This window comes from Alternaria rosae (assembly GCF_020736505.1).
Source record: "Alternaria rosae strain MPI-PUGE-AT-0040 chromosome Unknown BKA58scaffold_12, whole genome shotgun sequence".
Classification (NCBI taxonomy): Eukaryota; Fungi; Ascomycota; class Dothideomycetes; order Pleosporales; family Pleosporaceae; genus Alternaria; species Alternaria rosae.
The window spans coordinates 482,955-509,951 of NW_025763581.1; the positions used below are offsets into that span (position 1 = coordinate 482,955).

Below are 26,997 nucleotides of genomic sequence, written 5' to 3' on the forward strand. Positions count from 1 at the left end.
TCTCACAGGGTGGAGAAGGCCGCCCTGGGCAATAGTCTACTGGGAACTTGATAGACTGGCTGGGCCGCTCTGCATGCAACTACAAGCCATAGTCGACCAAACTCGACTCAACATGATGATGCGGGATACTAAACTGGTTCTTCCCTCAGATGCAGGTCCCGCCTATCCTCGTAGTATCACTCTCATGAACGACCATACTTTGCTCTTTTCGAGCAAAACGCCACTCTGGATTGATACCACTGCGCAACGTTGCTTTCCGTTAGCTTGACACTCGGTCTTGCTATCAACACCATGGTGCACAGCTCAGCCGATCTGGCGATGGCCGCCGAGCAGCAACAACGGGTTACCATTGCCTTCCTGGCTGTGTCCTGGATATTCATCCTACTCAGGATATGGACTCGCACATGCATTATACGCAGCTTTGGCTGGGACGATGCTGTTATGCTACTTGCCGGCGTAGGTCCTTCTCACCCCCACCGACGTGGTCAATAACTGATATCAGCAGTTGACATTCACACTGTTCTGCGGATCAGTTTGGTTGGTCGAAGCATCTGGCGGAACTAGCGAGATTACCACCGCGGACGAGTTGCAGAAAGTGACAAAGGTATGTATTCTGATTCTGTCCTGGCGAAACCGCGCTCACAATCGCAGTGGGTTATTGTGAGAGAGGCCGGCTATCTCATGGCCATCATGCTGGTCAAGATTTCCCTGGCCATTTTCTTCTCCCGCATCGTCGTCAGGCGCAGCCACTTCATCATCATCTACGTGACCGTTGCTGCCAACATTGTGTCATCAATGTCTGCATTCTTCTATGTCATCTTCCGATGCGGACCTAAATTGGAGAAGTACGCAATCAACGAGATCCTCGGTCGCTGCTCATCGCGGCAGGTCGACTATTTCTTTGCCTATCAACAAGGTATGTGGTGCGAACGAATCGTCTACACACAAGCTTATGGAGTACTTCACAGCTACCTTTAGTACATTGACAGACGTCGTCTTTTTCATACTGCCCATCCCTATTCTATGGTATGCCAACATGGATCTGCGACACAAGTTCTCCGTCGGTTTTATCCTATCCCTTGCAGCTCTGTACGTCTCCACCGAAGCCACTTCCAGACCTCTATTAATAAATCACAGTGGCTGCATCTGCTCTGGAATCCGCTTCCCCTATATAAGCGGTCTAACAGAACTCGAAGACTTCTTCTGGGACGTCACCAACGTGTCCATATGGAGTACCGTCGAATGCGGCACATGCATCGTCGTCGGCTGCATGGCAACCCTCCGCCCGCTCATGAAAATGGGACTCTCAAAAGCACGTGACATCACGACCATGTCTGGCAGCAGGGGAGGCACAATGAAGAGCACGCGAGCATCCCCACGAACCACGAACCACTCCCTCTCCCAACTCAACGTGCACGCTTCGCCGCAAAACAACCTCCTACTATCGGAGCTAGGCCTTACACACTACCCCATCGACAGCAAGCAAACTTCATCACCAAAAATGGAATCCACGTACGAAGCAAAGATCATAACGCGACCGAATACTGCGGCAACATCCCTCCCTTCAGACATGGGCTACACGAAACGCAGCAGCGCCGATCCTATCCTCGCCCGCACCTCATCCGACGCAACCGACATTCCCCTATGCGAGAAGCCAGAGGAGAAAAAACCGCGCCAACCTTCGCGTCTCAGCCTCAGTCGCGCACTATTGCATCGCAGCCGACCTACGAGCGAAGATGTGAACTATAGCCAGCCTATTTCGGATCCTATTTCGCCGCCAAGATACATGGATGCAGGAGATGCGGTTTGAGAATCCCGAAATCGAGCTGAGCCAAATATTTGTATAAATATATATATAAAGACATGACCGTAACGACGCTACGCCCTGCTTTTCCAATCGCGAAGACCAAAAAAAAATCGGTCGATGGAGGACAGAAACAAAAAAGACATTAGCTTGATACCCATGTATTTCTAGTCAACCAGATATCTTCATATTTAATAACGACGGCCATCAAGGCAGTACTTTGAGTGTCTCTCGGCTGCAAACTATGTGACGAGGTGTAATTCAGCGTTCACAAAGCTGGTACTAGACCGCCCAACGACGCTGTTAGTTAGCAACTTGGCAAAATGCGTTTCGCACTAAGGGTAAACACGGCGGAAGAAGGTTTTTCGTAGTACCAGTACCAGTTACAAGGAAAGGGGATGGCGCTATTGACATGGCATGGCATGGCATGGCGTGCAGCATGATGCGAGGGGCGTCGTGAAGTACGGGGTAGTGCTTCTCAAACTGAAGACTCTGCATCCTATGGCCATTTCAATCCACACCCACAACAGAAAGGAGACATCCACTACTACCCCACCACCGCCCACCCGGATACATAGATGCTCATATCCCGTTGGATCAATGATGGACAAGGCACGGTTTCTGTCCACATATCATATTCCACTATGTTATTTTCCCTTGCCTATCTTTTATACATATAATCGTGACTTCCTTGGCCGTTTCCGTCCCTTTCGTCATCACCTATCTCCCACCCATAAACTCCGGTTTAAACGCCTTAACACCTCCCGCCTTCATCAGCTCCCTCAGCGCCATCGTAGCATACTGGCTACTCGCCAACTGGAGCTTGATCACAACAGCGATCTTTTCCTCCTCTTCAGCCACGTCCTCCTTTTCCTCTCCATCCTCCATCTGCGCGTCTGCTTCATCTTCCTTCTTCTCATCCTCTTTACCCCCATCTTTCTTCCCAACATCCCTCTCCCTCCCCAACCTCTGCAAATCCGTCTGCACAAACTGCTCATCCACCTTCTTGTATTCATGTACTTCGAATTCAAGCGGTCGTAATGGCCTCGCCAAAAACTTCCTATACCCGCCACTCAAACTAACCTCCCTCCAACTCCTGCGCATATTATATGGATCCAAGCCCCCACCCTTCTCACTACCCATGAACGTCTTGTAATACTCACCAATCTCGTTGGCCGGGTACTCGACATCGAATCCCGGTTGCGGGAGAACAACGTCCCAGATACTGTATTTACCAGACGCAGCTTCATCAGCAGTAAGGGGACGGGCGCGTTCGAAATCCGCTTCAGGAGCGAGGCTGGAGTCGTCGCCGGAGGGGTTGATGATGGGTTCGCCGTCTTGATCGTGCGTCGCTTTGGGCATTGTTGCTGTACTGCCTTCTTCTTTGTCGCGGTGTTCGTTTACGAGGACGAGGTCGCCGGCGACGACTTTATCGCCGTGGGTAGCCCACCGTTTGCCTGCTACGCTGTTCCACACGAGGGACTGGTAGGCGTGCACGTACATCAGGCGCAGCGTCCGGGGTATCGTCATGAGCGCGCCCTGCCAATCTGTCTTACGGTCGTAGCGCCCTGATTTACTGTTGCGCGAACTTAGATGCTGGATTATATTTCGTTCTGCGGTGAATTTCCTCGGGAGGAAGTCGAGGGCTTCGGTGCCGGAGCCTTTTTCTTTCCAGATGTGCAGGGCGTGCGCGCGGTTGCGGTCATCTTGGGAGACTAGGGTGGTGGAGTCGGAAGGGTTGAGTGCGGAGGCGAGGGCCGTATCGCTGTATGCGAGGAGGTCTTCCACCGCGCCTTTGAGGTCGTCTTGTAGCATCTTGCGGCCAATGGCGTCGGTACTTGCGGCGAAAGAGCCGAAGCGTTGGAGGCCGTAGTAGTTGATGAAGCCTTTTTGGGAGAAGTCGGTGATGGCTTTGCTGACTACGTCGTGTGCGAGTTGGCGGCGTTGGGCAAAGTCTAGTCCTTCCTCGCTCTGGAAATGGCAGTCTCGGAGGGTGATGGTGAACTCGTTGCCCATCAGGTCTCCTAGCTTCAGGTCGTTGTGGCGGTACTCAAAGTCTCCTACTGCGGCATTGAACAGGATCTTGTTGAAGTTCTGAATGCGCTGGGCTAGTTGGCGCTTGACGCAGACTCTTTGGACGGTGCAGGCTCGTCTATCTTTTGTGCCTGCGAAGCCGAAGCCCTTGGCACCGCAGTTGAGCTTGCTTCCTAGGAAACCTACAACTTCCATTGTGTCTTTATTTTCCTTGTACAGGTTGAAGTGCAAGTACTCTCCACCAAGCTCCTCCCAATCTTGACCTCCTCGGCGTCCTCCCTGGTTCTCGCGATCCTTTGCGCCGCCCTTGCCCTTCTTCTTTTTGCGCTCCGCTGGTGGAGTGGCCTTGATACGGATAGTCTGATTCTCCTCCATTGCACTCTCGAGGAGGTTGGGGAAGATCCGACGTAGACTCTGATGGGCTTGGGTGCGCTTGTCCTTGTCGGTTATGGGCGATGATATGACGGCTTTGAAGTCTTTTGCCTTTCGCGATTCTTTTCTCCGTACTTGTCTGACAAGTTTTACGATCTCGTCGGTAGTCTGTTCGCCGAATATCGAATGTAAGGTATTGCGATCTTCTTCCGGCAACTGTACAGTGTTAGCATCCATGCAGGTCATATGCCTAGCAATCACCTACCTGTTCTTCAGGCTCTTCCTGAGCTACCGGTGGTTTCCCAATAATCTCCTCCCCATCATTCTCAGACTCCTTCGGTCCATCTTCAACCTTCACGGGTTCCGGTACCGCAAGCGTGGTCTCACCAGCAACTCCCGCATCCTGCATCACAGCATCGGCCTTCTCAGTCGCTACTGCACTCTCAGGCTTCTTTTCACCCGCACCATTCGCCTTCTCCACATTCTCTTTCCCAGCCTTCTTCTTATCCTCCACATCCGTGCTCTTCAAATGCAACACCTTTCCATCCAACCCAATCTCATTGACCAAGAAATCCGTATACCTCTGCTTCAACACACCGGTGAAGCCCAGGTTATCCGGGCATACATATTCGGTTATACCGGCGCGTACTTCCCGCTCCAGATCCGTGTCAATGGATGCTGGCGCTGAGGGAATCGGAGCTGTCTGCGGAACTGCTGTGGTAGTGGTGGAGAGCGAGGGAGCGGCATTATCGTCGAGGCGCGCGCGTTTCGCCGGTCGCGTGGATTCGTCTGACGGTTCAGACATCTTTGCGCACGTGAGAGAGGCGGTGGGGAGGTTGGGTGGGAGGAGTAAGTTTCGCAGAGAGGTGACCTGCGAGATTCTAAGCGGGGAAGTTTTTCCCGAGGACGTGCGCGCGGGGAGGTGAGTTTTGGCGAGGCTCTCACCACGCTCATCATCATCTACACAATCTCACCTTCCCGCACTGCATGGTCGGATTTCCAGACTAGCAAACAAACATCACAAGCAGAAGATTCAAGAATTTGTAAATATCACAAGATATCATATTCATATCTATCTTCTCGACTGCACTCAAAAGAAAAGGATCCGGCCCAAACTCCTCCATCCTGCCCAGGGGTATAAATAATGCTTCTCGACTTCATATAGCGTATCTTTCAAGCGAGTGTGACATTCCGCCTCTCATATGGGACAAAGACAGAACAAAAAAAATGTACATGTTCGTTAAAGAAAACAGGTCCCCCGAGGGGGAAAAGAAGTGAAGAGGTCTATGTCGGTGAACATCCATCAAGGATATCCACGTAGTATTGTCGCAGAGGAAGGAAGAGGTCTCTATGCCTGAGCGAAGATAGCGAGGGTAGCGCAGAAGTTGGAGCGGTTGTCCTCGTCCTTGGCTAGACCCTGACCACCCATGGTGATCATGTTGACGGAAGCCTTGGTGCTGAGACCGAACCAGTTGACGTTTGTCGAGTTGGCAATCTCGTTCATGTCCTGCTGGCAGTTCTGGCCAACAACACAGTCTTGGTCGTAGTTCTGGAAGAACGAATAGGTACCCGCGCCGTAGCTCCAGATGCTCTCGCTGCCGTCGGTGACACGGACGGCCCAGGCGGCCTTGGCTTGGCTCATGTCTGGGTCGAAGAACTTGTCGTTCTTGGTGAAGGGGACGGCGGCGGTGGGGTTGGGCTGGTAGTAAGGCGTCTCGGTTTGGATGGCGCCGTAGAAGATGTCCTTGGCACCGGAGAACTGGTATTGAGACATTTGAGAGTGCTCCGAGGCAGTGCCGTACATCCAGACGGGGCCTTGGGACTCGACGAGCATGCCGCGGCCGTTGTAGATGTCGATCTGGGAGTGGTCGTCTTGGTCGAGCTCGTGGTCGGCGGTCCAGAGCCAGACGTTCTCGAAGTAGCCGTTGGAGTTCTTGGTGATGTGCAGTTGCATGAAGGAGCCGATGCACTCTGGGTTGGGCTCGTGGGTCGCGTCGGGGTTCTTCTTGCAGTTGGACGACTGGAGCTTGGTTCCGGCGTAGCCACCGACACGGAAGTGGACGTCCCAGAGACCGGCTGCGCCGTTCTCGGCATTGATGTTCCACTCCATCAAGATACCACCGGGAGCAGGGCCCTGGGTACCGATGATGAGGTCAGAGGCCTCGAAAGAACCCTTGTCACCGCTCTTAGCACCAATCTGGAAGCCAGGCTTGGGGTCGTCCATGTTGGAGAAGAACTCGCCGGTGATGAAGAAAGTGCTGTAGACTTCACCGACCATCTTGACGTTCTTCTCAGCGGGGACGACGACGGTCTTGGTGATGAGGTAGGCACCGTGGTCGACGTGGAGAACCTCGCCTTCCTGGAGACCATCGATAGCAGCCTGGATAGCAGCAGTGTCATCAGTAGCACCATCACCCTTGGCGCCCTTGGACTTGAGGCTGACGAACTTGGAAACGTCGACGGTCTCGTACTGGGGCTTGCTGCGCTCGAACCAGCCGTTGAGACCCTGGAGGCTCTGGGGCTTCGCAGGTGCGCCGTTGACATCACCCTGAACACGGCCAAGTTGGGCTCCGGCAGCAAGAGCGTTACCCTGGGCCCAGGTCTCGACCTTCTTGCCACCTGCAAGGATGGTGTTACCGGTAGCGCCAATGACAGCCTTCTCAGAACCGGTAAAGTCGCAGTTGTCGAGGATGAGAGTGCCGCCAGTGGTGGGGATGCTGTTCTCGGTGAAGGAGGAGTTGATACCGATGGGAGTGTTGGTGAACTTGCTGTCGAGCAGAAGAACGGAGCCGACAGTCTGGTTGGCGGGGCTGTTGGCCATGTCAAGACCGACCTGGCAGTTGTTGATGAAGATGCTCTTGTATGTGAAGACCCAGTTCCAGTTCTGGAAGATGGCAGTGCCGCAGTCATTGAAGGTCATGTTGCGGATGGTGAATTGCTGGGAACCCATGAAGGCACCAATGGCACCACCGTTGAAGGTCAGGTCGGTCATGAAACCACCGGAGCCGTTGTCCTGAAAGATACCCTTCTGGTCCTTGCCGGCGTCACCCTTGGCCATCTCGAAAACGATGTTCTGGAGACTGGTAGCCTGGGAGACCTGCCAGTGGATACCAGCGGCAGCCTTGGTAGCTGAGATGTCGATGACGAAGTTGCGGACCTGGCGGTAGAAGTTGTTCTGGTTGGTGTACCAGTTGGCACCGTCGCCGCCTGGGATGTAGGGATCGGCATCGATCAAACCCATTCCCTCAAAGTCTGCGGTAGCCTTGAGGATAGGCATGTTCAATGGGTCGCCGACGAACTGAGTGTAGTAGTACTGAATGATGGGCTTGCTGATCATGTAGGTACCGGCGGGGAAGTAGATGAGCGCTGGTGTGGTGGTGGTTGAGTCGCAGCCCTCGCCGCAACGCTCGCCGTCAGCGATGATCTTGTTAATGATTTCGGTATCGTCGGTGGACCCGTCACCCTTGGCTCCAAGCTCCTTGACATTGCGGAAGACCTTGTAGGACTCTGGGTTGGGGTTGAAGGGAGCCTGGCCCTGGCGCTTGATGGTCTCAAGCCAGTAGCCGGAAGCGCCACCTGGTGCTGCCGGTGCCGGTGCTGCCGATGGAGCTGGGGCTGCTGATGGGACTGGTGCGTATGAGGGAGCCGGTGCTTGCGCAACAGGGATGGCAGTAGAAGGAGTGGCGGAAAGGAGGACGCGCAGCGTAAGAAGAAGCGCTCCAGCGCTAAAGGCAACCATGATGGCGGTGCGTTTGTTGAAGTTCGGAGTTGCTAAACGAAGAAATGTCGACTTGAAAGACTGAAAGTATCGTTGTCAGTTGGCCTGCAAAAGACGTTGATAGTGTTGTTGGATCGTCGAGTAGAAAGATTGCAAGTTTGCAGAAGTGGTGGTAAGGTTGGCTAGCAACGAAGGTAGAAGAAAACAACAATGTTGTAGTCAGAAGATGACTCTACACAATAGAAATGAATGACAGAGAACAATAAAAACTGAAGGCACACAATGAGTGCTGGTAGCTGACAAGAGCCTGCGTGAAGGGAAAAAGTGAATGGGGGCGCCGCCGCATAGTATATGTACAGCAGTTCATTCAGGAAGGGACTTACAATAGTTTCGGGGCGCCAATCAACGTTGTCGAAACGCCTTGTTTCAAGTTTCGGGTAGCCGGGGTGTGATGTTCGCTGTGCTGTGCTCGATTCATGTTCCCCGGCATTCAGTAGGCATTTTATATCCTCGTCGTCGCTGTGATACCCACGCTCTTTTGCCATCTCTTCGTCGTGGCATTTCGCACTCCCTGATTCACAAAGGGGACCATCCTCCTCCCTTGCCTCCTGACGACCGCTTGCGGCCATGTTTTGAAGCCGCATTCCACGCCCGCAGTCAAGTGCCGAGTCGTGGTTGCGTGCCTGTGACCCTGCCGCCGTCGCGTGCGTCCAAAATTACCTAGGGTCTCCACTAGCCAGGCCCACAAGACTGTACCCGTTGTATCGCTTTCTCCGCGTGAAACAAGCGGGAGACGATGGCCAGTGAGTGGATGAGAAGGTTAGAAGGCGGCGAGGCGAGCGTTTGTTCCTGAAGGGAAATCAGGGATGTGGTTGGTAGCGCCACAACCGATGGCCGGATGTGAGACGGCGCTGAAACGCCAGGCCATCGACAGGCCCTCGCTCGCCCGCCGCGCAGACAAAGCATTTGCCAGCGCGTCAACGCCACGCTTGACTTTCTTGCAATTCGACGCGACGGCCCGGCAGGAGATCGTGGATACACTGCGATGCGCCGGGCTCCATCCAAGAGGCGCTTGAGAGTCATGCCAAGGTGTGGTGGACTGCATTGTACTCGACCACGACTTCGCCTCGGCACGCGCATCATAGACATGCTGCCTCCACATGCCGATAATACACAGACATATAGCAGATAGTGTCATTCATGAGCGTTGTGCGCAACACAGCACAAGCCTTGCGGACAAAAAAGCTCGAACCGAACACCACCCCGATCGCTATCCTGGACGTGACGGGTTCCGAAAGTTTCTTTTGCACCAACGCAAGACATAACATCTACGCTATGCTGTGCTCCATCGCCGCCTAAGGCTGCATACCCAACGGTCACTGTGTTTCGCGCCGCCACCTGGCACCGGATATAATGCTTTTCATTTCCTTCAGGATGTTTTTGTGGGGCCTGGGGATGTTTCGACGAAACCCCATCCGTCTATCTAGAGCAAGCCCGCGGCTGGCCTCGCAGATCCCTCATGCTTAACGCAACCTCTATTACCGCATCTCGACGAATAGCGTTGTGCAAGACCAGAATCACATGACATAGTCCTTACAGTCGTGGAAGTTTCTGCGTGATCTAGATTGAGGCTGAAGGGATCCGATGTAGTGATCACACATCCCATTCGCCTTTCCTTCCCTCCGCTCAATCACCACAGATTCTTCGCGTCTTCTTCTTGGGCAGCCGCACGATGAGTTGACTGTCCTCCATTGGCCTCCTCATTTAGCATGCGGTTAATGACTGCGGCGAGTCTTTCTATGCCCTCGGCAAGCATGTCTTCTTCTTCCCACTAGCAGTGGATTAGTATCGGTTCGGAGATCCAATCTAGAAGTACGTACTGACCGCAAAACAAACCCTGATGTCGTTGCTGAATGACGTGCCCTCGTGGCCGGTGTCGCCGGGTACCTGCATCTGTCAGCTGTGCGTGCATGGCTGCAGAGCAGCATACTCACTTCGAACATTTCGCCCTACACAAGCGTCGTGGTTAGCTTTACCCATAGTCTGGACTCGGGATGTGGTCGTAATCGTGGCCTGTACTCACCTGTGCGACGGCGAGATTCTCTTCTTCCTTTGCGCGTTGTGCTACCACTGCGCCTCTTAGCGGCGATGGCAACGTCAGCCAGATGAAGTAGCCGCCAACAACCTCGCGATCGGTTTGGGGGATGCGAACGCCCAGAGGGATGAGATGTTGGTTGATGGCTTCCACCATTCGGCGGTACCGGTAACCGTAGGTAGGCTGGAGTCTGTCGTACACGTAGCGTTGGAGCTCGCCTGTTTCCAGTGTCTCGGCCACGAAGCAGGCGGTCAGCTGGCTGGGTGCTCCGCCCGAACGGCTTGATCCGCTGGAACACGTTAGCTTTCATGCTGGATAAAGCGAGACATCGTTGTGGCATCATAACCTCAGATCGATCTGGGCGTAATGGTTTCGATCTCGGGTATTTCAGATGTGGTATGAGTGATAGCACATGGCGACAGAGACAGATGACGAGATGGTCAGGATATATGCTTACGTTTGCGAAACACCATACGCCATCTTAGGCGTTCCTTCACACCATCCCGTACGCAAGCCAGGGCCGAAGATCTTGGAGAATGATCCATTCGAGACTGCATTGCCGAAGCCATCTGCGCCATGTCTTTCGGCGCCGCCGTCTAGGTATCTGTCGATGTCGACGATCCGGGGCAAACCAGCTTTCTCGATAGACAGCGTACTAGGACTGAGACTTGACGGCCATTGCAGGAAGTCATATACGTCGTCTGTAATGATAAGAGCATCATACTCTCGCGCCAGACGTACCAACTCCTCTCTACGCTTTAGACTCATAGTCTTGGAGCTAGGATTGGAGAAGCCTGGAACCGCGTAGATGACATGTTTGTAGATCTTATTCGAAGGCCTTGGAGGTTTGAATTGCTGGCCATATTGTTAGTAGGCATACGGCGATATCTACCCAGGTATGTATATTGCCATTAACAGCATCTTGGTAAATTCCAACAACAGCTCAGACTGCGGAAGATTCACAGCGACTTACCGGCTCATCATTGTTCTCAGATCTCGCCTTCTCCTCACTCAGCTTAATCTGACTCCTCAAATACGCCATATCAATACCCTCCTCATCCTCAGGCACGGCCCTCAGCTTTTTGTGAAACCCAGCATCCTCGAATATACGGAAAGCAAGCATATACGCCGGAGCGACGATCCACACATTCCGCGTATACACCGGATCTGTAAAGTCCTGAAGCAGACAAGCTAGATTCTGGGAAGCCCCACCAGAGATGCACATGCGGTCTTCGGATACCGGGTCCGCGGGCTTATAGAATGTCGTGAGCCATTGCGCAATATTGTTCTTCAGCCGCGGGTCACCTGAATCGGGACCATAGCACATGGCCGGGTACGCAATGGTCTTCTTCTGGAGGACATTATGGGTTGCTTTGTCGAGCAGATGCGTTGGAAGTAAAGACAGATTTGGCCATCTGGTGCTGTTAGCGATTACTCTAGGCTGAACAGTGTCTTATTGGGCCGCGTAATGCCCCAAAAGTGTAGCGGGTTTGCATGAATGGCAGGGGCACGTGCCCTCTCAGCAGATTGATCAGCTTCTTGGAGCTAGTCTTGGAGCCGACGACGTCCGGTAGGGCGAACGTCTTGAGTATCTGGTCCGCGATAGTTTGGCCGCCGCCCATATTGGATTCTGTATTGGATGCTGATGAAGCCGTGGCGGCGTCGGAACACGGCTGCGTACCGAAGTGGCTGGTGCGCAGGTATGGGGCGGAGTGGACTCAGGCCAGCAGTAATAACGTGAGAGTGCCGCGATTATATCAGATGCGAAGTTCGGAGATGAGTCTGTTGGCAGCAATTGAATGAAGCGTGCATGCGGTTTGTCATTGCCATGCTCATACCAACGTAAGGCGCGCCTCCAGCACGTGTGTATGACAGCCGCGAGGCCTCGGGTGGACGCTATCGATTAGAGGTGGTACGTCATCCGCTCGCTAAAGACCTCATCGATGCGGCCGGCGCTGTCAATAGTCCTACCGATGCTGCAAATGGTCACGAAAACACGACATGTCAGCTGCAGCTAAACAAATTCACCGGTGGCAGTATCGCACAGTATTCATCGACCGTTACACGTTTGAAGGACAGGACTCGAAACAGTCGTCTCTGGCACGACACGGCTGCGCAAGGGTCCGCTTCCAGCTTCCGTGGATGAGGTGGGTCTTGCCCGCAGCATGAGGCGCAGGTGCTGCAGGTCACAGCCAGCACTGGCAAAGGGTCTTTTGGACGTCAAAGCGGCCGCTGAGTGGCCGGTCGGGCATTCCAAGGTGTAAATGCACCCCAAGGCTGAAGAGCAAAGCCAATGACAGATGCAGAGAACGACCCACGTTGTGGCCACCCAACCTTTGACGTTACTCGTGCACTAGCATGGTTTGGTTACGACACTGCGGATCTGCGACAGCTCAAATATAGATCACCTAAACACCTAGTCCCTTCACTAAGCTTTTCAGTCCCTTTCGCCATATACTAACTGACCGGTGCTCGGGGCCCTGCATGTGTGGTGCTCGTGTTTGCTGTTGTGTCAAACCCATGTTGCTGCGCGCATAGTATATTTTCCTACGCTTCACGATACCCCAACTCTTGCTCCTCCCGCGCCGCATAGACAACAACTAGATCGCCTCGCCATGCTGGGAGACAAGAAGAAGTCCGCTCGCCGGCTGTCGAGTTTGTTTGGATCGTCGGGGTCGTCCGAGCCGTCAGGGTCTACGAATAATGCGAAGTTGAGCCCAACACCCGCGTCGTCAGAGTCCAGCAGCCGCTTGACCAAAGTGCGCAACCGCCTCTCTTCGGCGACACACCTCACGCCCGAATACCCTCCACCCGCCGCCCAGTCACCACGCGCGGTGTCTCTCTCCAACCCCACCATCCAGCCAGTCGTGCCTGTCGATCTTGAGCCCCTCGAGCCACCGCCGCCGCTGGAGGTGCCGTCGCGCGCATCGTCACCAGCGAGTAGCCGACCCGGAACGCCGAGCTTGGATCCATCCGAGGGCAAACTGAAGAAGCTGCGCAGGAAGAGCGGTCTCTTTGGCGGCCCACCCGGCGGCATTGAGGGAGTAGACGCTGCGTCTGGGGCACCACAAGGCAATGCGAGCCCGCTGGCATGGATCGTCGGACACAAGGGCAAGGTGCCATACAACCTGACGTTCCTGCTGAACGGCGAAAAGGTAGTCTGCGGCTATTCTCAGGATATCATACCAACGCTGACAAGATGAAAGGTCCCTGAACTCTGGGACGACGCTGGAGACACGTTTGTCTACCTCTTCCCCCGCACCTCTGACAAGGGCCCTTCCTTCCGCATCGACTCGTCCGTATACGGAGCATCGCATCTGCTCACCCGCCTCGTACATGGTAGCCTCTACAGCGACGCAAACGTGCCCCCGCTCGACCTGGCCGACCGCACATCGCGACGCGTGTCACGGGATCCATATGGCGAACAGTCGCGGACTGCATCGCCCGACCAGAGCCAGATAGGAAGCTCGGATGAATCCATATCCAAGGGGTCCAGAGCTCTCAGCGACGCCCTGGAGGACGAGTACACGGAGAAGCATCTGTACATGCCCATCTCGCTCAGCTCAGACGCTGCCATCACCCCTCACGAGCCCCGACTCACCGCAAACGATACCGACACATTGGTCACCTACCGCAACTTCTTCGCCTTCCTCATCGGACAGTCCCTGGTCGCTACGGAGCGCCACTCGGACATATTTGACATCTTCCTGCGAATCGGAGACATACTGTCACACTATGCCTTCTCCAACGTCGACGGTTCTACCTTTGGCGAGGTCGCTGCGTCGAGCTTTGACTGCTATGTTGATGAGTTGACCCTCGCAGACGTCCGCCACAGCCGTGAGAAGACCATAGAAGCCATCGTGCTGGGAGAAAAGTTGCGATCCATGTCCCTATACACGGAGGGTTTCGTCCACGCTGCTGGAAAGTACGACAGCATCAAAGAACTGGACTCGCCCAAATTTGGCATGATCAGCCCCAAGAGTGCGACGCGACTTGCCCGAGCTGCTATGGATCTTGACAACCGCGAGCAAACCATCAACCTAAAGCTCAAGGACTTTGAGTTTCCGCACATCTTCTCTGGCATCATGAACAGCGCCATGGCAAGCGAGGGCAAGGTCATCAGTTTCAAGAAGTGGAGGTCCGCCTTTATGACTATCAAGTCTTTCGTCATGGACTACTACAGGCACAAGTACGGTTCATGGCTACCAAAGGCCAAGTCGAAGAAGAACAACCTGACTACAAGTGGTCTTAACCGACTGGTCTTACTAGAGATCTATCGCGACATGGCTAGTCTATATGATCTCCTCGTGGATAGGAAGAACTTGACAAACCGTACTGCGGACGGCTTTATCGCAGAAGACGAAGGAACAGACATCGAATCCGTTGTCGCACGTGCGCTGAGGAAGGTTCTGAGCGAATACGACCGCAGCACACCACCCGTCGCGCCACCGATTCCTTTCGATCTACCACTCTACCCCATCTCACAGAACGCGAAGACAGGCGATGCGAAGAAAGACGCAAAAGCACGCGGAAAGAAGCTACACAAGGACGAGGTCGCCAAGCTACTGAAGCAATCGCACAACGCCGATGCCGAGCAGCAAACACCCTTCCTAGAAGCATTCAGCCAATTCGAATTCAAACAAGCCACCGGCTCCAACATGGACGACATGTGGGACATGCGATCAGGACAATGGCTCTTCCTATACGCCGTAATCCAATCCCTACCCATGTTAGTCGTCGACGCACCCGGCGTGCGCTTCACCGAAGGTGTAGAATACTTCCTATGCGAGGTCCCACGAAGCGGCGTCCCATGGGCCCGGGAAGACACAACACGATCGCGAACCTGGTTCGGCGTCGCAGGCGGCGCGCAAGTCGTGTCCTTACCCACCGACGTAGTCGAGCACGGCGTCGAAGGCACATTCCGCCGGTCGCACTGCTGGAAGAAAGCTCAGCAGTGGGCTGCAGACGACACACTACTTAATGCCGCGATGCAAGAACTTAATGCGAACGCGAGTCCGTTACCGCCGCCGCCCGGTCTTCTTGATCCTGGAGCGGCTGCCCGTGCGAGGAGTCAGAGTCCGGATCGAAGGCGGGAAAGCGTTATGAATTTGGGGTTGGAGGCGTTGCCGCTGCCGCCTGGTGTTGCGCCGCCGATGCCTATGGGGAGTCCGAGTTTGAGGCCGGCGAGCAATCATGATCCTAATAAGACTTTCGATGCTATTCTGGGGACGTCGGCGAGTGATAATGGGAAGAAGGGTAAGAAGAAGAAATGAGCAACGGACAATGAGGGATGGGCTATGGGGTGGATCGGGCTGGATTTGATGCATAAAAGCGCTTGGTTTCAGTGTTTATACCGCGTAATGTTGCATTTACTGGAGGTGGATAGTTTAGAGCGTTCTTGCCATGCTCGCAAACATCTGTTGTGACACAAATGCGCAAGTAATATTATAGAAGAGGCTGATATGTAGAAATGCTAGATGAATGATGCCTATCGCACTTGTCGCTAGTTCCCGCTTCGCATTATCGCCGATATCGTCGCGCCCTACACATTTACCCACACGAACACTCATCTTCGCAAAGTCGCGGGCTTTGGAGCTTCACTTGCTTCACCCGCGCTCTTCACATCTATCAATATGACGTCCTCGCTACCGGGAAATCGCGACTTGCCAGTCTCGCAGTACAACCTAGGGACGTACTGGGGTCGCGTGCAGCACTCAGCAAACATATCAGATCCGAGGTGAGATACTGCGCGCGTGGGACGACGATGTTTCTTTGGGGATACTGGGTGTGGTGAGTACCACAACCTTGAGCTTTTCCACTGCTTGTCCAAGTCTCTATAGTCATTCTATGGTCATTGCTAACCAACGCGCAACAGAACCCTCCTCACCTCGTCGGCCGGCCTCGAAAATGCAAAGAAACTCGTTACCGCGTACAAGACGGGCAAGATACCAGAGATGACACCTGAGCTGTGGAACGCAAAGAAAATTATCGACTCCACCATACACCCAGGTACTACAACCGGCGCGGCCGCATGACGAGGGGTAGATGCTGACAGAGTGAAGACACGGGCCAGCCAGTCTTCCTGCCTTTCCGCATGTCGTGCTTTGTTCTGACCAACTTGGTTGTCACGGCTGGTATGCTTACACCGGGTCTTGGGGTATGAGAAGCGTCTACATTTGGATGATGCGACGATATGCTAAGTATGTACAGACAGCGGGCACACTAGGATGGCAAGTCACGAACCAGTCGGTCAACGTCGGAATCAACTTCTCCAACGCGAACAAGTCGATCCCGCTCTCTACGTCAACAATCGTCCAATCCTACCTCCTCGCCGTCAGCGCATCGTGCGGTGTCGCACTCGGTCTTAATGCGCTGGTACCCCGCCTCAAGAGCCTGTCGCCCAACGCAAAAGTCATCGCTGGTCGATTAGTGCCCTTCGCGGCTGTCGCTACAGCTGGTGCGCTCAACGTGTTCCTCATGCGCGGTGAGGAGATCAGACAGGGCATCGACGTGTACCCTGCGCTATCAGAAGCCGAGCGACGCAGAGTAGACACGGGAGATTTGGAGGTCAAGCCACTGGGCAAGAGCAAGAAGGCAGCTACGCTCGCTGTGGGAGAGACGGCGCTGAGTCGCGTGCTCAATGCGACGCCTATCATGGTGCTGCCGCCTCTCCTGCTGGTGAAGCTGCAGAAGACGGAGTGGCTCAAGCAGAGGCCTAGGATGGTGACGCCGGTGAATCTGGGTGAGTCAATGTGAAGGGTGTTCGTAGGATGATGGCTAACGCGCAGTCAGGACTTATTTTCACAACGTCCATCTTTGCGCTGCCACTTGCGCTCGCTGCGTTCCCGCAACGCCAGGCTGTTAGTGCGAAGACGCTCGAACCCGAGTTTCATCAGCGTGGTGGCAAGGATGGTATGGTGGAGTTTAACCGTGGGATATGATGGACCGGTAGTATGGCAAGAGAACACGGTGTCAGTCTAGGTGAATAGCGGAAGCTGGACTGTGGAGTGAACTGATTCAGGGAGATATGGCATGCTACAGGGCATCAGACGCAGTCGAACATTGCTGCAAGTAGGCGGAGGACATGGTCGCGCTGCTGCATTGCGGCGAAGCCGGTTTTCCTGACGCTGTGATTGGCCAGATTGCTCAAAGGATCTCGAGAGCCGTACAGAGGACTCGACACGAGAAGTACATAAGACCAAATGTCCTCAATCCAAAAGTAGCTCTAGGCAGCAGTAAATTAAGCTTTATATCAAACGATCGTCCCTACATGTGACGTTGCGTTGATGCTATAACGTCAAACTGTCCTTTGTAGAAAGACCAGGTGTCAAATAAGTTCGGGACAGGGTAGCTCGATCCAAGTACATTACTACGAAACCGCCCACGCATTTCACCACTCAAAGGACCACGGTTTCGACCGACAACCTGTTCACCGCTTTTCTTCTTGGGATAGATTCCCAATCATTCTCTTCTCTTCTACCGAGGTTTTCTACTGCAACGTATAACCTCCCACACTTCTTCCCCGCGGCGAAGCACGCACATCCCACCACAACCTCTCCACGCCTGCCGTTAACGACACCTTTCACTTTCCCACACCACACCACACCACACATCATGGCGCCGCCCGGACGCCGGAGAGGCAACCTCTCACCGGGAGCCATGCTCCTCGGTCTCTTCTTCCTCTTCTCGACGACAGCCTCCGCCGCCTCAGCAGTCATCGGCGTAGACCTAGGCACCGAATACATCAAAGCCGCGCTCGTGAAGCCTGGCGTTCCCCTTGAAATCGTTCTGACCAAAGACTCGAAACGGAAAGAGACGTCAGCCGTCGCTTTCAAGCCTTCCAAGAGCGGTGCTCTACCTGCTGGCTCCTTCCCCGAGCGCTTCTACGGCGGCGATGCGATTGCGCTCCAGGGACGTTTCCCGGGCGATGTATACCCGAATCTGAAACATCTTCTTGGTGTGTCGAGTGAGAGCGATATTGTAGGCACATACAAGGAGAGATACCCTGCGTTGGAGGTCACAGGAACGGACAAGCGCAACACGGTTAGCTTTGTGAGCAGCGTCTTCGCTGAAGATAAATCATACACAGTTGAGGAGCTACTGGCTATGGAGCTGAAGAACGTCAGGGAGAACGCAAAGGCGATGGCGGGCAAGGGCTACGATGTCCAGGACGTTGTCTTTACGGTTCCGTCATTCTACACGGTGGACGAGAGGCGCGCACTTGAGGTTGCTGCTCGTCTGGCTGGTCTCAAGGTGCTCAGTGTTGTTTCTGATGGTCTGGCTGTTGGTCTCAACTATGCTACGGGCAGGACTTTCCCCGACGTTACAAAGGACGGCAAGCCGGAGATGAACCTAGTGTTTGACATGGGCGCTGGATCTCTGTCGGCTACTGTTCTCAAGTTCCAGGGCAGGTCTGTCAAGGATGTTGGCAGACGCAACAAGACTATCCAGGAAGTTCAGGTCATGGGCGCTGGATGGGACAGGACGCTTGGAGGCGATGCGATGAACTCGCTCATCGTCGACGATATGGTGGCTACGTTTGTTGAGCTCCCAGCTGCAAAAAGCGCTTCTTTCACCGCCGACAAGGTTAAGGGCCATGGACGTACCGCTGCGAAGCTCTTCAAGGAGGCGGAGAGGGTTCGTCAGATGCTCAGCGCTAACAAGGAGACTAACTCTTTCTTTGAGAGCTTCTACGAGGATGTCGATTTCAGGTACAAGCTCTCGCGCACCAAGTTCGAGGAGCTCACTGCCGACTACGCCAAACGTATCGATGAACCGATCAATCAGGCTCTCGCAGCCGCTGGCCTTACCTTCGCGGATATCGACTCTGTCATCGTCCACGGTGGCGCGAGCCGCACACCCTTTGTCCAGGCCCGTCTCGAAGCAATTGCAGGCAAGAACAAGATCAGGGCAAACGTGAACGCCGACGAGGCTGCCGTATTCGGCGCTGCGTTCAAGGCCGCTGGTCTCAGCCCGTCTTTCCGCGTTAAGGAGATCCGGGACTCGGACACCCAGGGCTACAACCACGGCTACCAGTACATGCTCAACCTTAAGGAGCGCGACCAGAAGATCTTCACATCCAACACCAAGCTTGGAGCGACCAAGGACCTGCCTTTCAACTTTATGGGCGAGTTCGAGTTCACCATGTACCAGGCTGTTCCCGGCGCTAACGGCGAGGTGTCCAAGGAGCCTACTCTTCACTTCCAGAGTGGTAACTTGACTAAGGTTGTCACCCACATGATCAACGAGAACAAGTGCGAGCGCGACAGCTTCAACAATTATGTTCAGGTTAGGCTCAGCCCTGTTACCGGTACTCCTGAGGTCTTGTCTGCGTGGGTTACCTGCGAGACTGAGAGCGAGGAGGTCAAGGGCGGTATTGTGGATGGTGTTAAGAATCTATTTGGTATGGGCGGCAAGAAGGATCAGGAGCCGTTGAAGGAGGGTGAGAGCTCTTCTTCCTCTTCTGCCTCGTCCTCCAAGTCCTCCAAGTCATCGTCCTCTTCGTCTTCCACAGGTGCTGAGAGCACTGACGCTGCGAAGGCTGGAGAGAAGAAGATCAAGACTGTTAGGTCGGCGATTACGTATGATGTTGAGCAGTTGGGTTACAAGAAGTTCCCTCGCAAGGAGATGAAGAGGATGCAGGACAGGTGAGTTTGCGAACTTTGTAACATTCGTTCAAATACTAACGTCAACAGGCTCGCCGCTTTTGATTCCTCGGACAAGTCTCGCCGAACTCGCGAAGAGGTCTTGAACTCGCTTGAAGCCTTCACCTACCGCGCCCGCGACTACCTCGAGGACGAGTCTTTCATCGGAGCTTCCACTTCTGCCGTCCGCGAAACACTCGAAAAGACTCTCAGCGCCGCATCAGACTGGATGTACTCCGGCGGTGCCGATGCAGATGAGAAGACTCTCAAGAGCAAGCTGAAGGAGCTCGAAGACATCGTCAACCCAGTAATGAAGCGCAAGGATGAAGCGGCCAAGCGCCCCGACGCCATCAAAGAGCTCAAAGAAACCATCGCCCACATCAAAGAAGTCGAGCAACTAGTCGACAGCCAGATCAAGACGCAATCGGCCGAGAGCTCCAAGAGCAGCGAAGCCGTCTCCAAGGCGTCCGCTGAAGCCTCTGCCTCGCCCTCCACCGACCCCATGGACGACCTCGACGAAGAAGCCGACGCACCCGCCGCGCCTGAAATCACCGAAGTCCCCACTATCTACACAGAATCCGACCTCAAGACCGTCCAGGAACACGCGCAAAAAGCACAGGTCTGGCTCGACGACAACGAGGCTAAGCAAGCTGAACTTGGTCCCACAGATGATCCTGTGTTTACTGTCAAGGACATCATGGCCGAGAAGAAGAAACTAGATGATGTGGTCATGGATATGATGATGAAGAAGATGAAGCATTTCAAGCCACCGAACCAATCTAGTTCGAAGACCAAGACCGCGAAGCCTAAGACTAAGAAGGCGAAGAAGACTAAGACGAAGAAGGCGGCGAAGGCGGCGGAGACTGAGAACCCCGCTGCCGAGGGCGAGAACGCACCGAGCCAAGCGGAGTTGGAAGAGGCGCTAAAGAAGGCGGGCTTCAGCGCTGAAGGCATTAAGTTGCAGAACATGGGGAGTAAGACGGGCGATGTGACGGATGAAAAGGGCAATCTGCTCAAGAAATTGGATATTGGGGAGGATGCTAGTGAGGAGGATATTAAGGCTGCTATTGATCGGTTGGTGGCGCAGGGGGGCAAGGGGAAGAGAGAGGAGGGGAGTGATGAGCTGTAGATCGTGATGACACTAGAGGAAGGGGAGGATGTGCTCGTATGATGGGGGAAGGAGATGGAAGTGATAGACGATAAAGTGATTAGATGATCAACGTGAATGCAAATTTGATAAGTCAACGATACGAGCCTCTTTATACACTGTTTGCCTACTCTTACATATGTTAAGCTACCGGCTTCCACACCTTCCAGCCTTCCACGTCAGCGCCTGCGCTCTTGAGCATCAACTCTACGTCCATTTCAACCTCTTTTGCAGTTTTACCATCAACGTCGTAAGTAGAATGCGCACCTTCCAGCAAGACGACTTTAAATCCAGCGGCTAGAGCACCTCTGCACGTTGAAAGGACGCAGCATTCACTTTGTATACCAAAGGCTACCATCGTGTCTATACCCGAGTTCTTCAGCCGGGCGGCAAGCTGAGGGTTGGACTCGAAAGTATCACCTAAACAATTAAAGATGGAATCTAAAGAGCTCAATATACTCACGGACGTCCTTCCCTACAAGCCTCTCCCACACATCCCCCTCCCTTGGCTTAAACACCAACTCCCACGCCTCACTCCCTCTCACCAAATCACCTTTTTCCGCAACCTCCTCGTGCTGCACAAACACAATTTCCAAGTCTGGTTCTCTTCCCTGTTCACACGCCGTGTCAATGGCTTGACGTGCTCGTTGTAGGATGCTCGTTCCGGCTTCGCGGATGCGTGCTGCGGCCGGTATTTCGGTTGAGCTGTTTGAAGCTAAGGAGACTTGGATGTCGACTACGAAGAGGGCTGTACGTGGCATGGTGGATGAGGAGTTTGGATGGAGTTAGGAGATTGTGATGTTGGACAGGTTGGATGTATGGTGTATGAGTCATGGCAAGTATACTGGCGGAGGTAGAGTCGAAACACTCAGAAAACTTCCGAGAGGATAAGAGAAGTAAAGCAGCACGATGGAGTTGGTGAGTTTATCTGTCGTCTTCGAAAGGGTATGTGCAATGGTGGAATCTACTTGCAGTGTCTCTGCAAGATTGGCGCTGGAAAGTTACACAGTCTTACCTAGTCGAGCAACGAGATGCTAGACGCCGCTTGCAGTAAAGATGAGGATATACGTTGCTTGGTTATGCCCATGTAGCACGTTGAAAGCTTAAGGCTTGAAGCTCTCAAGTCCGCTGACTGTACACTGACCAGCTTGAGCAGATGAAGTCGTCCTCATACGCGTGATACGAGAGCTATGAAACGCAGAGTTCAAGCCAGCGAGGGGCAGAGCATGCCAGACTGGGAATAGTGAGTTGATGCAGCATGTGCTGGCTATCGTCGTTGTGGTAATTACGAGCGAAGAGAAATTAGTTCAAACAGGAGGGGTACACTGTGCCCCGCCGCAGAGCCAGCACAGCGATACGTGGACATGAAGCGGCTGGTAAGAATCTTCCAAGGTTCGATGAAGGCGTCAACGATATATCGTGAGATTTGGTAGCCCTTCTTTGTTTTGACGAGCTTGTGCCACTTGCGATCGGCTTCCTACACCGACCTTTTTACAAAGACGTGAATCAGAGGCTCAAAGATTTTCTGCTCATCGCCATGCGCGCGTACAACGGTCTGTCTCGTGGTGGGGTAATGGCTATCTTTGAGTAGTCATGTTACATGCTGCAGAATGAGGCTGTACTCGCATGAAGGAAGATCCAGATCCTATCAAAGGCGACGATTCTCAAAAAGGCATGCAGGCGGGAACACTACCGGGGCTTCACCCACTGAAATCCGATGGCTCCATGCTGGAAGCGTTGAAAAGTATGGGGCGCGAGACCGTTGGTGTACCTTTGTGGTTACGGGCAGCAACCGTGCTGCGCTAAAGTGTCGGTGTGTAAACAAACTCCAGCACGCTTTTGACACGTCGACAACGCACGCACTAGCCATCCCAACCACCTCGCAGTCCAACCCCCACCGGGTGCCGCCTCGGCTCACCATGAATTTCAGATGATGGGATCCCTGACCTCCCGTTCTATTCATTCTGCAATTGTTCAATCTCACAAACCTTGAGTTACACACTGCGAAGAATTGTTGCACAGCGACAGAAAGGTCCGATATGGCTACTACCATGCACCACCCGTCTCCCCAGCCGGGCCTTACCTCATTCGCCATCTACGAAGACCCACAGGATCGCGAACCCATGTCGCCTTCGGACTTGTTCGACGGCAGTGACTCGTACCACTCCGAACGCTCGTTCCCTATGGCCCACGACGTTGTACATAGCATTGAGCTGGCACAGCAACAGGAACCCGACGACGAGCCCCAACCCTACCGCAGCTCCTACACATCACGGCCGGGGTCCCAGCAGCGCATGTCCTCACATTACAGCTTCGTCTCGGCTATTCCATCCGAGTCGTCGATAGCTTCGAAACCCATCCTTCCCGCTAACGAAGCCGGTGCACGAGCACGCAAAGAACGTCCGCGCTTCCGGAATACAGAGTCTGTCCGCGCCATGCAGATGTCGTCGCCGCCGCCAACACTCGCACACCAGACTTCCCAAGAGCGACTGAAAGGCTCCTTCAAGCTGGCTACACCTAGCAGGAGCAGCAGATCAGAGCACGACATGTCGAGACAGTCCACCGGATCACGGAGGCGGAGCATACGGGAGCCTCATAGTCCGAGACCGACCCCGACACCACAGCAGGCTCCGCTGGTCTTGCTACACGTTACCATTCTGCCCATGCAGGTACCATACTCGCACGACATCATGGCAAGGATCATGCCTGATTGGCTAGTGGAGAACTACAAGCTACTGGAGGAGAAACTGCAGGACATCATCCTGATGCGACGCGGGCTTCTCATCCCGCACCCTAGGGACGAGTACGACCTACTCGAGGAACGCATACTGGAGAGCTTGGAGCTCAGGACACCCCGGCTGCTCCCATGCGGCCACTTTGTCCCACCCGAGGACGAGGACGAGCGGGAAGATGAAGACGATGTCGCGAGCGTCGGCGACGAGAACACTGGGCGAGGCAGTCGCATGAGTGGAGGCACATTGACCGAAGGAAGCAACACCTCACACAATGGCGACCACAGCATGTGCATAGACTGCCACCGCGAACTCAAGAAGCCCGGCAAAGGCATCGGTGCCGGCACACGGAAATGGGACATCAAGATCTACGCCGCCAACGGTCTGATGCGCGCCGCCGCATGGCAAGCCTGCTGGAACGACATGGAAAGATGCGACGTCGAAATCCACCCCTGGATCCCCGAAGAAGTCCGCAAGACGCTCGAGCGCCGCGCCCAGGAAGAGCAAGAAGCCGACAAGCGCAAGGCACAATACACCGTCGAACTCCAACGCCAAATCCAAGAAGCCGCCGCCAAGACCAAGATCCTAGAAGAGGAAGCCAACGAGGCAAAGCGCAAGGAGGAGGCCGAACTACAAAAGAGCTTCGAAGAGGCCGCCGCCGCCCTGCAGCGCAGCATCGAAGAAAAGGCCGCCGAGAAGAAGAAGTTCGAAGAAGACCTACAACTCAAGCTCAACGAAGCGAAGGAAGCCGTCCGCCTCGAACTCGAAGCTAAAGCCCTCGCTGAATCCGACGCGGTTGCCCAGCGCCTGCGCGCCCTAGAGACCGCTATCAAAGAACAAGAGAGCGCTGAAGCTGCCACACGTCTCTCAGCGGCACAGATCCCTCTCAGCACACTGCTGAAGAACTACATCATTCTTCTGCTCAGCGACAAGCGCAACTCTGTTATCTTGTTGCTGGCTGTCGCTGTCGCATACATGGCGATGAACATGCATGCTGCTCAGCAAGTACCCGCGTCGGCGCAGATGCTCGAGCTGCCGACTGAGGTTGCGGCAAGCATGCCGAATGCTGTTACGGCTACTATGACTGCGACTAGTTATTCTACGTTTACGGTTACGGAGTTTGCGACTGCTACTGCTGTGCCGGTGCTTGCTGTTGCGGATCCGGAGATCGACTCTGTGGCTGAGGAGGTGAAGGCTGAGGTCGAGGTTGTTGTAGAGGAGAAGGCGGAAGAACAGATATCAACCAGTCCAGCCGTGGACCTCGACCTCTTCGACGTCGTTGCTGAACAGTCTACTTCTCTCGCTGCTGAGGTTGAGGCTCAGACGGACGTCGTTGCTTCCAACCAGACACCGGCTGAGACCTCCTTCTGCGCTTCAGAAGTCGAACCCATTTTCCCCGCGTCGCTTGCGTACTGCGCTGCATCGGCTTAGATGCTCTTCCGCAAGCTCTCCTTCTCCCCACCCCCATATTTCCTCCTCTTTTCCTTGTTCTACTTTTTACTTTTCTTCCAAGCTTATAACGCATACCCCTCACGGCCTCCATCATCTATATGCATACACCACACGATACTATACCATGTCTTTCATGTTCATGTTCATGACGTAATGTAGCGGTTTCGATCGAAGATATCCCTTTTCTTTCGCTTTTTCTTTATGGTTGTTCCCTTTGGTCAGGGCATAGCGGGAGCGTGTCGTTAGGTTTTCCCTTGGTTGGATAGCATGGGTGTGGAGAGTATATACCAATACCGAAGAATGAAGATATGATATTATTCTGTTACCATGTGTGGCTCGGTCTCAGTGTGTTTGGGTTGCTGTGAGAGACTGAATTGGTGGTGTGGATGCGGTGAGTAGGAGGCATATCAGTGTAGTCTGGAGACTATTCGACGTAACCTTGAAGTTCATTCAACACAAGAAAGGCAACATAGTAGTCCAACAGACAGGTCTCTGTGATTATCAGATTCGTATCCAATAGAGCTCTGCAAGTATCGTCATGCACAAGCATCCATCTTTCAGTCTCCTTAATCCCAAACACACCAATTCCCACCCATCCCCAATCCCTCCACCGCCTACTCCTCAGCCTGAATACCCTTCTTCCTCAACTCCTCCCTCTTCCTCTGTGCCCTGCTCTTCGCATCCTCAACCCACGCGTCATAACTGCCCTCGCCCTCCTGCAACTTCGCCCTCGTAACCGCCTTCAACAACTCCCCCACAAAGCCCACGAAATTGTGTCTCCTTAGCGAGTTCTCGTATAGCCATTTCGCGCGCTTGTCCTCCTGCTCTTCGAGCTCGTCCTCGTCGCCTATCTCCCGTGCGCGGATGCGCAGGTCACGACAGCAGGCCATGAGGTTGAAGCGGATTTCCGAGGCGGGGTAGCGCGCAATGCGTCGTTGGAGGACGGGAATTATCTTGTTGGGGAAGTCGGAGGGCGTGCAGGGGCCGTGGAGGATGGGCGCGGGTTGGAGGCCGTCGAGTTCGTAGAGTTTGTTGTTTATGGATGTGTAGCTGAATGCGTGTGTTAGTGACCTGTGGGGGAGTGGAGGGTAGGTGGGTTGGTAAGTAAGGTGACTTACGCGATGAAGTGGAAGACATCGTCGTCTTCAGTGGCTGTCCGCTGTGTTTCGTCGACGAAAGGTGAGGAGCGCGCGAAGGAGTTGTGGGTTTCGCGGATGAGATCGGAGTTTGATAGTGTTTCTCCTCGTAGCTGCCCTTCTTATCAGCCACTGCTATCCAATGTAGATAGTCCTTGCCTTCACTTACCTCTGGTGGAAAGTCCCCTGCAAACTCCTTAAACTCCTTCAGTTCCTTGCCAATATCCACCTCTTCTTCCCTGTTCAGCAACAGCGAAACAATCGCTTGTGTACCACACGCATTTTGTATCGTTTGCGCAGGGAAAAAGAGCTTATTCGCCGCTTCGTAGTCGTACGTCCCATCTTTCGGTACGTCGCTGGGTTTCTCGCCGGTCGGGTACTTGAAGAGAAATATTACACCATACAGTGTACCGAGGGCTTGTAGGTCTGACGGCTCAAGTGTGGTGAGTTCTTCGAACTCCACGCCCTTGACACCGAGCTTCTCGATGAGGTATGTGAATACACCCTGTGGTGGTCAGTATGCGATTTCTCTCTCGAAGGATAGTGGCGGGCTTACGGCATCGGACTCTATGGTGTTCCAACCTCCCGACATGTTTGTGTAGAGAGAGAGCGGTGTGAGTTTGCGAGTGTGCTGTCGCTGCGAGCGGACCTACGCCATCGACAGACGCCGCCGGAACAACTCCTCGGCCCGCGCTTCGGAACGTTCCGATGCCCCACTATGAATTGGAAGTGAACAAGGTCTTCCCATGTGCTGGACCCTCTACCCGGTATCGCTCGTGTTCATGGAATCATCTTCTCGTATCACAGAACAAAGGTCTTGGCGAATATGTACGGGTACGGTCACAGCATGGAGTCGGCGCATC

At 54.1% G+C, this 26,997-nt stretch overlaps 10 protein-coding genes across 10 annotated transcripts; 5 read left to right on the forward strand and 5 right to left on the reverse strand.

The window, feature by feature from the left end:
* Positions 1–297: 297 nt before the first annotated feature.
* On the forward strand, positions 298–1,615 carry BKA58DRAFT_299803 (uncharacterized protein; the record flags this gene model as incomplete). Its single annotated transcript, XM_046166910.1, has 5 exons — positions 298–456; positions 506–604; positions 652–916; positions 969–1,089; positions 1,138–1,615. Coding segments are annotated over 5 exons (1,122 nt in total), but the record flags the coding sequence as incomplete, so codon positions are not given.
* A 767-nt stretch (positions 1,616–2,382) lies between these two features.
* BKA58DRAFT_369836 (pseudouridine synthase) lies at positions 2,383–5,070 on the reverse strand. Its single transcript, XM_046168975.1, has 2 exons — positions 4,476–5,070; positions 2,383–4,426 (listed from the first exon to the last, which is right to left on the reverse strand). Exons 1-2 carry the CDS (start codon positions 5,013–5,015, stop codon positions 2,525–2,527), a joined length of 2,442 nt encoding a protein of 813 aa, XP_046020582.1. The 5' UTR covers positions 5,016–5,070; the 3' UTR covers positions 2,383–2,524.
* A 180-nt stretch (positions 5,071–5,250) lies between these two features.
* Positions 5,251–8,275, reverse strand: BKA58DRAFT_394088 (pectate lyase superfamily protein-domain-containing protein). The gene has a single exon (XM_046171159.1). It carries the CDS (start codon positions 7,947–7,949, stop codon positions 5,559–5,561), a length of 2,391 nt encoding a protein of 796 aa, XP_046020583.1. The 5' UTR covers positions 7,950–8,275; the 3' UTR covers positions 5,251–5,558.
* Positions 8,276–9,618: 1,343 nt separating this feature from the next.
* BKA58DRAFT_325398 (pyridoxal phosphate-dependent transferase) lies at positions 9,619–11,645 on the reverse strand (the record flags this gene model as incomplete). Its single annotated transcript, XM_046168008.1, is given in 7 exon segments — positions 9,619–9,759; positions 9,813–9,875; positions 9,923–9,937; positions 10,012–10,312; positions 10,481–10,878; positions 10,997–11,457; positions 11,471–11,645. The coding sequence occupies 7 exon segments, from the start codon at positions 11,643–11,645 to the stop codon at positions 9,619–9,621; spliced, it is 1,554 nt and encodes a 517-aa protein (XP_046020584.1).
* Positions 11,646–12,453: 808 nt separating this feature from the next.
* BKA58DRAFT_432566 (uncharacterized protein) lies at positions 12,454–15,523 on the forward strand. Its single transcript, XM_046173136.1, has 2 exons — positions 12,454–13,178; positions 13,230–15,523. The coding sequence occupies exons 1-2, from the start codon at positions 12,639–12,641 to the stop codon at positions 15,294–15,296; spliced, it is 2,607 nt and encodes an 868-aa protein (XP_046020585.1). The 5' UTR covers positions 12,454–12,638; the 3' UTR covers positions 15,297–15,523.
* Positions 15,524–15,549: 26 nt separating this feature from the next.
* Positions 15,550–17,347, forward strand: BKA58DRAFT_394095 (sideroflexin-5). The gene is made up of 5 exons (XM_046171160.1): positions 15,550–15,760; positions 15,899–16,032; positions 16,086–16,180; positions 16,234–16,765; positions 16,816–17,347. The coding sequence occupies exons 1-5, from the start codon at positions 15,657–15,659 to the stop codon at positions 16,962–16,964; spliced, it is 1,014 nt and encodes a 337-aa protein (XP_046020586.1). The 5' UTR covers positions 15,550–15,656; the 3' UTR covers positions 16,965–17,347.
* BKA58DRAFT_58679 (Hsp70 protein-domain-containing protein) lies at positions 17,335–20,930 on the forward strand. Its single transcript, XM_046175579.1, has 2 exons — positions 17,335–19,670; positions 19,719–20,930. Exons 1-2 carry the CDS (start codon positions 17,638–17,640, stop codon positions 20,794–20,796), a joined length of 3,111 nt encoding a protein of 1,036 aa, XP_046020587.1. The 5' UTR covers positions 17,335–17,637; the 3' UTR covers positions 20,797–20,930.
* On the reverse strand, positions 20,906–22,057 carry BKA58DRAFT_432569 (Isochorismatase-like protein). Its single transcript, XM_046173137.1, has 2 exons — positions 21,278–22,057; positions 20,906–21,234 (listed from the first exon to the last, which is right to left on the reverse strand). Exons 1-2 carry the CDS (start codon positions 21,573–21,575, stop codon positions 20,957–20,959), a joined length of 576 nt encoding a protein of 191 aa, XP_046020588.1. The 5' UTR covers positions 21,576–22,057; the 3' UTR covers positions 20,906–20,956.
* Positions 22,058–22,616: 559 nt separating this feature from the next.
* BKA58DRAFT_58701 (uncharacterized protein) lies at positions 22,617–25,295 on the forward strand. The gene has a single exon (XM_046175580.1). The coding sequence runs from the start codon at positions 22,854–22,856 to the stop codon at positions 24,975–24,977; it is 2,124 nt and encodes a 707-aa protein (XP_046020589.1). The 5' UTR covers positions 22,617–22,853; the 3' UTR covers positions 24,978–25,295.
* A 317-nt stretch (positions 25,296–25,612) lies between these two features.
* Positions 25,613–26,726, reverse strand: BKA58DRAFT_325539 (ubiquitin carboxyl-terminal hydrolase 2; the record flags this gene model as incomplete). Its single annotated transcript, XM_046168015.1, has 4 exons — positions 25,613–26,048; positions 26,117–26,247; positions 26,304–26,639; positions 26,691–26,726. 4 exons carry the CDS (start codon positions 26,724–26,726, stop codon positions 25,613–25,615), a joined length of 939 nt encoding a protein of 312 aa, XP_046020590.1.
* Between the last annotated feature and the right edge of the window lie 271 nt (positions 26,727–26,997).